The 12787-nt window shown below is 36.0% G+C and overlaps 2 protein-coding genes across 2 annotated transcripts; one reads left to right on the top strand and one right to left on the bottom strand.

Moving 5' to 3' along the window:
• Nucleotides 1-419: 419 nt before the first annotated feature.
• Nucleotides 420-2862, top strand: LOC141656612 (large ribosomal subunit protein eL24). The gene is made up of 5 exons (XM_074463563.1): nt 420-569; nt 1815-1890; nt 2000-2101; nt 2204-2352; nt 2565-2862. Exons 1-5 carry the CDS (start codon nt 559-561, stop codon nt 2716-2718), a joined length of 492 nt encoding a protein of 163 aa, XP_074319664.1. The 5' UTR covers nt 420-558; the 3' UTR covers nt 2719-2862.
• Nucleotides 2863-3043: 181 nt separating this feature from the next.
• LOC141656611 (uncharacterized) lies at nt 3044-7133 on the bottom strand. Its single transcript, XM_074463562.1, has 5 exons — nt 6839-7133; nt 5240-5392; nt 4266-4313; nt 3990-4179; nt 3044-3885 (listed from the first exon to the last, which is right to left on the bottom strand). The coding sequence occupies exons 1-5, from the start codon at nt 6938-6940 to the stop codon at nt 3359-3361; spliced, it is 1020 nt and encodes a 339-aa protein (XP_074319663.1). The 5' UTR covers nt 6941-7133; the 3' UTR covers nt 3044-3358.
• Between the last annotated feature and the right edge of the window lie 5654 nt (nt 7134-12787).

Raw genomic sequence — 12787 nt, forward strand, 5'->3', positions numbered from 1 at the left:
TATAAGCAAGACAATTGATAATTATAAGATGGTCCTAGATTAAAACCAATTCATTTACAAAGAGTCCAATCATAAAAAGTGTTTTTAAACCTTTAATTTTTTGAGAGCTTCACATTTTATTATATCATTCGGCATATTCAGATAAATCGTTATTATGTCATTACAAAGTTTAGGTTGTTTATGGTTCTACTTAATTCGAACTCGGGATAAACCAGATGATATACATCAAAAAAAAAAAATTAAGTTAAAAAAAAAAAATGAAACAAGCCGAGTATTATAATTTTGTTCGGACATTTCTCATCTTCAGGATTTATCTTACCATAAAACGGTCTCACCTCAAAATCACGGAGGATAAAAAAAGAAAAAAGCCCAAATAAATTTCACTAAAAGGAAAGCCCATACACCACATGAAGTCACACAATCAGCCCAAAAATAAAATTAGGGTTTTGGCAATATAACCCCCAATTCATTTTTCATCACCACCACATTTATAGTTTCTCATCTTAGGGTTTCTAATTTCTTCAATCTCTCTGCCGCGATTTCACAACATTTGCTACAATGGTTCTCAAGTAATCTTTCTCTCTTTCCTCATTTCCCTAATCTATGTATTTCTACACTAATTTGTTCATTATCTTTGCTAATTAATCCATGACTTACATTTGATTCCTGATCAAATTTATGCAGAAATGCATTTCAATGTGAAAAATGTTGTCTTAATTTCGTATATTTTTATTCATTCATGTGATTTGTGAGGTGGGTATCTACTAATTTTGCTGTTTGAGTAGAAAAGATTGTGTCTTTGAACTTAGTTTGTTTAGTTTGAGCTTAATTGTGTTTTCTAATTGAGAAATTTAGGGTTTTTCACATGATTATTGGTTGTTGGTTGTTTGGCTAGATGGGCTGATCTAGTAATCGATCTAGGTTGAAGTTGTATTGTAGTGAGATGCACTTCGTAGTTTGATCGAGACGGTTTTTTGTCGCTGAATATGAATAGATACTATCAATGATAGTTAGTTGCCGTTTGAATGATCCGATTGATTTGGTTTTTTTTACGATATCGATTGATGAAGATATTTATGGACTTTCAATGTGTTCGATACTGTGTTCTTGGTAGGTTAGAATTTGAAGTAGCTTTAATGGTTCAAGCTTGTTTGAACATAAAAAGACAAGGAGACGGGAGGGAGGTAGAGGACGATGGTAATGAACCAATGCCGTTTTTCTTTTATACCTTTCCGAGCAATTTTATTTTACCTTGTTGAATGAAGATGCAGGAATCAATATTCCTTCACCTCGTTTCCCTCGTAACTCAGTTTTGGTAACTAAACATGGGAATTGTTTCACTTCCCTATCTTTCCCTCCAAACCATTCCATCCGACAACGTGATGGATTTATCGATCTTGGGTGGCTTGTGTGTATAATTTTGTTTTCGCTGATAGAGCATTTGTCTGTTATATTTGAATTTTTGAGTACGGCGTATGAATTTGGTGATTCTATAGCAATTGTGTTTGTTTCCTTGTTCATACTGATCTAGGATAGCACATTTGTTAATAGTTTTTTTCCTTGTTCATACTGATTTAGGAAATTAACATTTTACAAAAGGAATACGATTATCCAAATTTTAAGTTTGTTTGTTGCCCTTCTGTTTGTTTTAAGGGTCTTGACGTGGTTCATTTTTACTATTTGCGATGCTCTAGTATTTGTCATATTTCTCTTAAGCTTATGCACCTAACAAGCTAGGTATGTTAATCATACTGTCTAGTGTCAAGTCTGTCAATTGTGTTGTCTCGGATACTGATAGTGATTATTGTTCTCAGGACTGAGCTCTGCCGTTTCAGCGGTGCCAAGATTTATCCTGGAAGGGGGATTAGGTTTGTCCGAGGAGACTCCCAGGTATAGTAGTTTGTGCTGTGCTCATCTCTATTTTGTGTTTGTAATTTCATTTTTATCCATAATTCTAGAAGCCATCGAATTATCTGACAACGGGATGTTGTTCTTGAAGGTTTTCCTTTTTGTTAATTCTAAATGTAAGAGGTACTTCCACAACAAACTCAGGCCAGCAAAGCTTTGCTGGACCGCTGTCTACAGAAAGCAGCACAAGAAGGTTAGTTGTTGGTTTTCTTTCTATTATTGTAATTGTCGAGTGTTGCAGAAGCATAATTGATTATCGTTAGCTGTACTGTATTGAATTTCATTTATTTTGTAGGATATTTCTGCTGAAGCTGTGAAGAAGAGGAGAAGAGCTACCAAGAAGCCATACTCGAGGTCCATTGTTGGTGCTACTTTGGAAGTCATCCAGAAGAAGAGAGCTGAGAAGCCTGAAGTAAGAGATGCTGCTCGAGAGGCTGCTCTCCGGTAAGTTTTAAATTTTACGTTTACATCTGTTACCATTGTCCTATGTTACTCCTTGGCTACATCTTACCCTGCAACCTTAGCTGTACACACACATAGGTTTGACAACACTCGTATGGACTAAAGTATACTTCAAATGTAGCTTAGTCACAGCCTATATGAATTTTTAGATCTCTTTCAGCGTCTTCAACAATCTAACATGAATTTATTACCAGTGAGATCAAGGAAAGGATCAAGAAGACCAAGGATGAAAAGAGGGCAAAGAAAGCCGAGGTAGTAGCCAAGACGTCAAAGGCTCAAGGAAAGGGAATTCCCAAGGGAGGAGCCGCTAAAGGCCCTAAGCTTGGTGGTGGTGGTGGAAAGCGCTGAACAAAATCACTTTCCTAGTCGTAGATTACTGTCTAGTTGAAGACTTGTGCAACTTGGTCTTATTATGTTTCACTTCGTATTTCAAACACCTAACGCTGAATCGCGAGATTTTTTGTTAAACCGAGTTCTTTATTTCTCTCATCACCTTGGCTTTGTTTTCACCGCCATGCTGATTGTTTGATGGCATTCGTTTCCGGTGTTCACTATTTTTGAATAATCAATCAGAAAGCTCTATAACCAGGAAGCTAAACTGAACATTACCAATCTGCTGTTTATGCATTGATATAGCACTAGAAATCTACGAATTGGAGTACAATTCAGCAAATTTTACAACTAAAAAGTTCGATCTTATTTCTGTTATTTGATACATACATCCGATATATACAACTAGATTCACTTTGTATGTTGCAAGGAAAAGAAAACCGAAGATGGAAAACTAGACGATCTTCGATTTATGACTATTGGGCGGAACACCCTAACCGTTGGGGGAACGCCATCTAACTTCTCCTTCCAGCCTTTATTTGTCACACCTTCTGTATTCACCATGTAAGTAATAACTATATCGGTTTTATGCGTTTTTGAGACGAGAAGGTAACTGGCGTGCCACCATTTAACTGAGTCTCTACATATACATGTTATATCAGGATTGGCAAGGGCCGCCTTGACTTAGTATCCTCGATGAGCCAAGTTGCTGCGGCGAGACGTAATCTTCAGCACTTGTCTTATTTCCGAACGGCGTTGTCCCAGTAAGAGTCTTGAAAGCAAAGTCGATGCATGGATCAGTAAGTAAGTTGCCAAAAAGAGCGCACCCTGGCACGCCTATAGGCCTACTTTCACTGCTTAGTCTACCGAACTTCTCCAAGGGTGATGAACTTTGGTAAGGAGTTGGAATGTTCCTTGGCCCCCATTCCTGTTTCGGCAACATGGATGTTGGAATATAAGACATGTTCGGTATATTAGTAATGTATTGGCTTACGGGTAGAGGGAAGCGAGGTTTGGTGTCATGTCCCTGATTGGGTCTAGCCCTCGTTTCAGATGTTTGTCCTCCTAGAAGGGATCCAATGTCTGGTGCTGAAATGTAGACGGTTTTATTACCCTCCTTCTCCTTCCGCATTGAATCTATAATTTCTCCTAGGTTTGGTATGTCGATTGCATCGGTCTCATCACCTGTGATACACAAATCACAAAATACACAGAAGATAATATGAACAAGGAAGACGGGGGAGGAAATTACACGAACACTAATTTGGGATGAAAGTTTAGAGGCATACACTGATCAGAATCAAGCATAAAGAAACGTGGACTCTCTTTTTTCTTCGGAGATCTGGAAGACTTCGCGGCAGAAGGTCTACTGATCTTTTTCTTCGTTCCACCTTTCGAGTCATGCGCAGTGGTGGAAGCCTTTCGCTTGGATGCGTTTTCACCTGGTTCCTGTCCTTGGGCTTCTAGACCGAGACATGGCTGGAAAAGAGAGAACGTCTAAAAGGGCAACAAAATACAGGATTTGGAGCACCATAGAAAAGTTTTCGTCAAAGTTGAAACTTTACCTCTTTCATTTCATCTGGTTTGATCAATTCCTTCTGTTGTGATACATCCTGTCTCAGTAGGCAAGAATCGAGGCAACATACAAAGTTAGGAAATTACTACCCTTCTCTCAAAAGCGCCCGTTTATGTCAGGAAACGGGGCCACATTCGCAATTTTTTTTTTTTCATTTCAAAAACAGAGTTGTAGAGGGTGTTTCCCGTGAACCCAATAGCGAAACGCTTCTAGCATCAATCAGCTGTTACTTTAGTACAGTTTATTAGTGAGCTATAGAGCTGTCTTCGGGCCGGGTTTGGGCCGGGCTAGCCAGAGCCGGGCAGGGCCCTTCTGGTCAGGCTCTGAACCTGCTAGGGGGAGGGGCGAATTTGGCCGGGCCGAGCTGGGAGTATGTTTGACCCGGACCAGGCCCGTGATTGGCGGGCTGACGGGCCGGTGTATTATTTTATTTCTATTTTTTTTACTAAAAAGGCGGGCCAAAGGCGGGCCGTGATGGAAATTTAGGACCCAGGCCAAGGGCAGGTCGGGTCGGGCCAAATTGCTTAAAATAACGGGCTAAGGACGGGCCGTGTCGCCGGTGCTGATGGCCAGCTCTAGTGAGCTAATTTACTTCATTCCTTAAAATCTCAAAGCCAAAGAACAGTTCCTTGGTAATCAGCCACAACATAACTATTTAACTAAGGCGATATTGCAAATTTGCAATAAGGCCGAGCACATAAGTCTTTACATTAACAATTGGTCTCCCTTGTGACGGGTTACCATTTGTGGTGGATATTTTGTGAGTAAAAATGGTAATAAAATGGGTTAGTGGAGAAAGGGGACCACATGAATAGTGTTGCAGAGAGAGAAAAAGTGGGTACTTTGTGAGGTAAAATGGTATCCGTCACTTAAAAGTGACGGATATGTGCCGTCACAAACAAGAATTTGTGTTACATTAATGGGATTATTAAAGCTAGAGGAGGAATTTTAAAGTGCACTTACACTAAGTTCATCACATTCGACATTTGCAGTGCCACTGTTTGATTCCTTTGGCTTTGTTTTTGTTACATGCCTTCCCAATTTTCCGGTTAGAAGATATCGGTCTATATCCTTAATAGACCGAAATATATACCCATGTTCAGGATCAGTGTAGTACTGCAAACATAAGCATCACTTCCATCATTCATCAATATATATAGCTCTCAAGTCTCATCATTTTACAGGTCTGACACTAAAACATACACCCGTCTGCAATACTCGAAACCGAAGTCTGAGTGGCTAACCGGCTCAATGCTAGATAATAAGATGGAACATATGACTCCGCTCATATAAGAAGAAATACGAAGTACATAAATTCTACGAGTATAATGGCCAACTTGCCCGCAAGGGTGGAGAGACGTACTCTACGGTTCAAGTCTCTCCGAAAGTAATCTTTGGATCTGTCACCCTCGGGTACCTTACCTGGTAGGATGGTATACGTGGTTTCTATTAATTACATATTTTAGAGGTTTACCTAATGCGCACAGTGGCGGACCGGGGGGTGCGCACAGCACCGCACGTGCGCACCCTCGGTTTCTGAATTTTTTTTTAAAAAAAAAAAGCTTCGATCCAAGGTTTGTATATTATTTGCGTATCAGAAGAACAATGAAAGTCCGTGTGGCGCACTGGTTAACAGTCCTATCTCCAATTCAAGAGACGCGGGATCAAATCCTGCTACCCAACATATATTTCCCCTTTTCCCCTTCTTCACTTTTTTGGGCTTTAGCTGCTCCATTCCAAGCTATAAGCACACATCCCATGACCCATACTCGTTTGCTTCTCGCCAGACTTCCAACCCATTGTTTTGGAATCATCCAAGAAAATACACATAAAGTTTCATCATCTTTTGGGTGTTCATCATAGGGTGAAATTATATGATATTTTTCTCATAAAAATTATTGAATTTTTTTAGATTATTTTAACTGAAATTAAACTTGGTTCAATTTCTATGCAGAATACCTTGAATTTTATTGTTATGGTTCAAATAATCAAATTTCCGTTGCGCGTATATTCTACTTTTATGATCGGCTCATGTAAATTTATCGGCTCGGTTAAAAAGTGAACCCCCATTATTTGAATCCTGGGTCCGCCACTGAATGCGCACCAAAAATAACTGTTGCAGTCCCTTATCATAAAAAAAGGCCGACTTTTTAAGTTAGCGCCACTCGATGGCGTCCAATCTCGGCGCCACCCTCTCACAGGGAATAAATGTGGACCCTAAAATAATGGATAAATCCCATAAAATAAGCGGGAACCCCAATAATAAGGGATGCATGTGAGAGGGTGGAACCGAAATTGAGCGCCACCCGATAACGTCGTAATATTATCCTACATTGTAGAACCATTTTACAATAAATTTTTGAGTTAGTGGGATTAAATGACTAAACTACCACATGGTTTGACCGTAACAATTATGTAAAACTGTTTTACACAAAAAAAAAATTACAATTTACATCTATATTATAAGAAAATAATCACCTATGCATAGTTGCATACACACAAAAGTATGAATTCAAAACTAGAAAAATTCAAGAAAACAAGAAATAAATTAAAAGAAAATACCCTATCTTTTTTGCCGGTTTTTCGAACTCGAATCTCCACCTTCCATCCTTCAGGCAGCCCTTCTAGTAACAAATCTTCACCCTTAATTACTTGCTCTCCCATTATTATTACTATTATTTCTTCCTCTTCACTATTTTTACCATGAAAATTTACCAACTCCTCTTACTTAGCTTAACCTCACAAATTAAAACACTAAACTCTCTTATAAATCACTCAACATTTATGGTTAATCTTCCTAAAACCTAGGCACCGCTAAAATCTCATACACTCACATTTTCTACTCATCACTCTTTACACCCACTTTCTTAACCATTTAATTTACGTCTAATTTTGTTTTATTTTATTAATTTATGTACGTAAATTTGTTGAAGAACAAAGATGGTTGATGTCACACGTGTATGGTGCCAAACTAACTTAAGTAACACCAACATAAACAATCTGTTTGTATTATTTATCTATCGGTAACTAGTATACGACGGTTGTACCTAGACCTCGTAAATAAAACTGATCCCAATCGAGTGATCTGACTCGATAAGATTGACCCGAGATTTAAAAGTGATCTAAAAAGGGTCACTCGAATCTAAAAAGGGTCACTTGAATTTGACCCGAAATAACTTGTTTTAAGCAAAGTCTGGACTAAATAACTATTAACTCAGACCCAATTCAAGAATGATCCGACCTGATAGTTATTGACCCTAAAAATAACCCGATCTGAACTCAGCCCGAATAACCCATTTACCAGGGTTCGGTTGTATCGTGTAATGTTGCATAAAGTGACCATTTAATGATTATTAGTGACTATTTTTTTGCTAAAAAGTAATAAAAAAAACTATCACTATTTATACTAAAATGGTCACTATTTTTTACTCTCTCCGTCTCAGTTAATTCTTGACCTTTGTTTTTGGTACAAAGATGAAAGAAAGAGGAAGAGGCTTATTACAGAATGACAAGTGAATCAAATTGAGTGTGAATGATAAAATTAGGCCTCGTTTAGTTCATCTAGGAATTTAATTGACACCGGAATATCCAATTCATGTGAATTATTTTCCTGTATACAAATTCACATGAATTCGGAAAAGTCGTTTGGTTGTGAATGCGGGAGTTGAATTCCACAGGAGTTGTGAACTACTTAGGGGGGGCTAGGTCATTCAATTCCACCATTATGTAGGCATTCAAAACTCCATGGAAAATTGAATGCCTACATTTTGCCAAAAATTTGGCAACCAAACATCCACCACTTTTTACAATTCATTGGATTTTTATTTTCCCATGAATTGAAAGGGCAACCAAACAAGGCCTTACTCATCAAATTCATTATTAAAATAAAAAGAACAATAATTAACTATACACCCTAAAATTGAATAAAACAACAAATAAGCGGGACAGATGGACTCAGCAGGAAAATATAGTCACTTTTTATATCGTTACAGTAGAATTTGGGTTTATTTTAAAGAGAGTGTTTGTTGAAGTTCCAAGGAAAGACAAGAGCATTGTTAATCCACTATCTTTGATACCTGTATAGCTAATGTGTTAACTTAAAGAGTGTGTTTTGACAATTGTCATCTTTGTTTACTTCCAACTCTATGGATTTCCTTATACGTGTCCTATGTTGTTGTTGTTGTTCATTTCAATTTAGTTGAATTAATTAAAGCATTATTTTTCTCACATTCATGGATGGTTAGGTACGACACCAATACTTAGCATGCATGAGTAATAAAATGCAACGTAAATTTATCCATGAGCAAATTTCGAGAGTTTGCATATAGACATCAACACATGCATGTTATAACTAGTCAACTACGAATTGAACGTGATGTAGAGTTCTTAGCGTGTTTAGGTTATTGAAACATTTTAATCCATTTAAGTAATAGCTTAGCACGAAATTGACAATAAAGTTAAATGTGTCGGGTTAAGGATGAGTTCTTATGACAAGACTGACACATGTTACATACTCCCTCCTATTCACCATTTTCTCCCCCTTTCCTTTTTGTACAAGAAATAAGAAGTTGAATTTGGACCACACAAAATACACTACCCCACATGCTATTGAATTTGGACCACACAAATCAAACCAAAAAAGAAAATATGGAAGAAAACGTAAATAATCCGTTTAAGGAAATAGGGAAGAAAATGGTGAATATAACTTGTTTACCTAAACGAATTGAAATCAGGTTGGATACTTGGATTGACATCTTAACGCATTTAACCGATATGACATGTTGTCATACATCACAGGAGTACATAATTATGATTTTCAGATTTTGTACTCTCATAGTCTCATGAGACTCTAGAATATCCATAGGTTAACATTATTGATAGTTTTGAAATAAGATTTTGGTAAATATTAAGATATGACTAACTCAAGACTACCAATAATCTATTTAAGACTCACTTTTTGTAATGACAAATTGACAATCAATGGAATGAATGGCTTCCATAGTTCCATGTATTAAAAGTATTATTATTTTCCTTTTTATCTAAAACCCCACAAGAAAAGTGTAGTGGAAAAGTAGAAAAAGTAGGGTCTAAAGTGAGTCTGATGGTTGACGTATAAAGTATCAGGTGAGTCTGAACAATAAAATAATAATAAACGTTAGTGAAAAATAAATGTGAGAATGTTTTAAAATTGGAAGAGTCTGATTGATAATCTTACTCTTAGCTTGAGTTTAACCAAGGATGGAGAGGAAACTAAGCAAAGGTAACGATTGCAAAAAATGGGCAAATCATTCCAAAGGTAACATACTATAAATAACATGTTTTTGGACATTATAATTCTTATACCCTCCTTATATTTATACAAATGTCATCATGTGGCCCACTCACCAACCCCTTATTTAACCCACTTAAGAGCATCCACATTGAAGAGGATTGACCATTCTCTTAGCACCCTCTCTCATTTAAGAGGATGTCCTCTTTAATGTGGAACCATGGTTACATATCCTCTTAGAAGGAGGAAGAGAAATACTTCCTCTATTTTTAGAGGATATGAAATCTTGACCCTTGTGTCCACTGGTCCTCCAATATCAAGCATGTGGCATAAGTTTTTTTTTTTTTTTTGGTATAAAAAATTTGGGAGAGTAGAGGTTAGAGGATCCTCTTTGATTTGTAATTTTTTTAAGAAGAGTAAAATGAAGAGGATAAAGATAGTGAAATATGAGTGAAATTGAGGTGTCAAAATTAGAGAAGGAAAGAGAAAAAATAAGAGGATAAAATCATCCTCTTGGATGTGGATGCTCTAAACCCATTTAATTATACACACTACCCATGCATGTGGTCCACTCACCAATCTTTCCATCTTCGCCCCTCCTTTTAACCCTTTTTTTAAATAATTCATTTTTCATCATGTTACTTTTCGCCTGGGTCGGAGGGAGCATAGAAAAGTCTTCAAATGGGTCTTGAATAGACCCAACTTAAGACCCATGATTCCATAAATAGTGTGTGTTTGTGAAAATATATTTAGTGGGTTTTATATATTTTTGTTGACAATTTTAATGGGTGTGGACCGGTGACCTTTGACTTGTGAGCCAATGAGGGATGAAGTGGAAATAAAAGCGTATCAGTTGGGTCATTCAAATAAAATATATAAATACAAGTAATATTTAATGTTGCTAAGATTCATATTGAGTTTGTAGATAAATATAGTTGAAAAGGCTACAAGTACACGGGGTGTACAAGGGCCTTGGTACACAGGCCAGTGAGAGCGCGCCAAGTGGAGTTTGGTAGGGACCATATGAAATCTTTTTCAAATGAGTTTTTAGAGGGATAAATTTGAAAATTTTGAATTTCAAATTCAAAAAGAGACAACCTATTAATTGCTACACTTTCCAAAGATCATTAGCAATATTAATCTAATTTTTTTATACTAATCTTTATACTAATTATTTTTTGTTTCTTATATTTATTTTATGTTCTTATTTATTTTAACCTCCTTTCTCTAACTAAAAAAAATCGTTTCTCTCACTTAAAAAAATCAGTATATTTTTTTCCCCAAATCTAATAATCCATAAAAAAAATCAGTATATTTTTTTTTCCCAAATCTAATAATTCCTTAAAAAAATAAGTATATTTTGTTTCCAAATCTAATAATCATATTTAATTATTAAAATCTCATACTATATTTCAATTGTGTCGACACCACCATCATCTTTCAAATATGAGTTTTAATCAATCTTGTTCTTGCGATTCACATTGTTATCATAACTTGGTTCCAATCCGTCAACTCGTGAAGAAAAATGGACCTAACAAAGGAAGGTTTTTTTATCGTTGTCCCTTATGGAAGGTATATTTATGTTTATAGCTCAAAATAATATAATTAGTATAATATCTATGTTTATTGCTCTAATTAATTTTTAATGCATCTTTAGACTGAAGATTGTGGTTACTTCGTATGGGATGAATGCGTGGAGGTTGATCGGAACATGAACAGGTTTATTGATCTAAACAAATCTTTGGAGGATAAGTTACGGCAATTGACATCGGAAAATATTAAATTGAAATCTCATAAGTTACGTGCTACTAAATCAGAAAAGTTAGCTCGTCGGTTATTGTATTATTCATGGGTTGTATTTGTATTATTATTATCAATTTGTATTGTGATAATACTACATAAATAAGAGAAGAAGCTTTAATTTGTTATTGATTGTTGATCTAAATTTGTATTTTGACGATAGTTGTCCATTATTCGTTGTCGATCAAAAATAATTTCGGTCTCGGTTTGTTATGCTTGATTATTAAGGTTTTAAAAACTTAAAATGAATCAATTGCAAAAAGAAAAACATTAAATTTGTAATGTGTTAACTTTGCAAATTGCAAATGACATCTACTTACTGACGGCCCAAGTAAATGAATGGATGAAAATGGCCCAATTGAGGAAGTAAATGGGTCGACGAGAAAGAATGGATGAAAATGGCCCAATTGAGGAAGTAAATGGGTCGACGAAAAGTAATCGATGAAAATGGCACAATTGAGGAAGTAATAATGGGTCTAGTTACCGAAGGCCCAAGTAAGTTAGTTGATAAATAGAATTAGCCCAAATTGTTATATAAGACCTATATTTTGATTGGGCTTTTCCTCTATTAGGGTCACATTCCTAATGGTCTGGTTTTTAACATAGAAACATGGAAAATGAATATTAATGGCCCAAGTGAATAATGGTCAGTCCTACCAAGTTAAATTGCATAATTATTTGTAGCAGCATAAGATCTCGTTGTGGCGTTTGTTACTCGCTTGGCCGTGTTCTCCTCATGTGCCGGATTTTTTTTGGATTAAAATTAGTCATCACACATTGGTAAAATTACGGGTATTTTTTTAACGAAGAACGTAAGCTAGTAATTAAAAAAAAATAACAGGAATTTGAAAAGGAAAATGGGTAGTTGATAATCATAGATCTATTGGAAAATATAAACCAACCTTTTAATCCTTACAAAATACGTACTATATAAACCATATTTAACTTAACTAAAACCAAGAAGTTCAAGTTGATGAACCTCCAACTCAATTTTCTGGATTTCAATCACCCCTTGTTCACTATTAGCTTTCACTTCATGTATCAGAGCTTCCATATTTTCCTGCACGTCCTTCATCCCTCTACTTATTGCCCACTGCCTTATCACCTCCGCTCGGTCTATTAGATCGGCCAACTGAGTGTCAATCTCTCGCAACCGAGCGAGTTTGATTCTGCGATTGATAGTGTATTGTACTAATATAGGAATGAACTGTCTAACCATCTGAAATTCATACGAGTTAATTAAATTAAAAATAAAACGTTATGTAAAAGGAAAATTGGATGACAACTACCATTCATATCCCATTGCCAATATGGACATAAACCGTTTATATTCAATCAAAAAATAGTTATGATTGACGAGTTATTAAATTGATTGTCACATACATGCAAAAATCGTTTACGGTTTTAAACTTATACAAACGATTTCATTTAAAAGAAAGAAT

This window comes from Silene latifolia, chromosome 5, assembly GCF_048544455.1.
Source record: "Silene latifolia isolate original U9 population chromosome 5, ASM4854445v1, whole genome shotgun sequence".
In the NCBI taxonomy this organism is placed as follows: Eukaryota; Viridiplantae; Streptophyta; class Magnoliopsida; order Caryophyllales; family Caryophyllaceae; genus Silene; species Silene latifolia.

Bases quoted from the DNA above. Each gene is read 5' to 3' on its own strand.
- LOC141656612 (XM_074463563.1), top strand. The intron at 2,102-2,203 runs GTTAGTTGTTGG...TTTATTTTGTAG, and splicing joins ACAGAAAGCAGCACAAGAAG to GATATTTCTGCTGAAGCTGT. The intron at 2,353-2,564 runs GTAAGTTTTAAA...ATTTATTACCAG, and splicing joins GCTCGAGAGGCTGCTCTCCG to TGAGATCAAGGAAAGGATCA.
- LOC141656611 (XM_074463562.1), bottom strand. From the start codon at position 6,940: ATGGGAGAGCAAGTAATTAAGGGTGAAGATTTGTTACTAGAAGGGCTG. The intron at 5,393-6,838 runs GTATTTTCTTTT...TTATGTTTGCAG, and splicing joins AAACCGGCAAAAAAGATAGG to TACTACACTGATCCTGAACA. The intron at 4,180-4,265 runs GTAAAGTTTCAA...TCTCTTTTCCAG, and splicing joins AACCAGATGAAATGAAAGAG to CCATGTCTCGGTCTAGAAGC.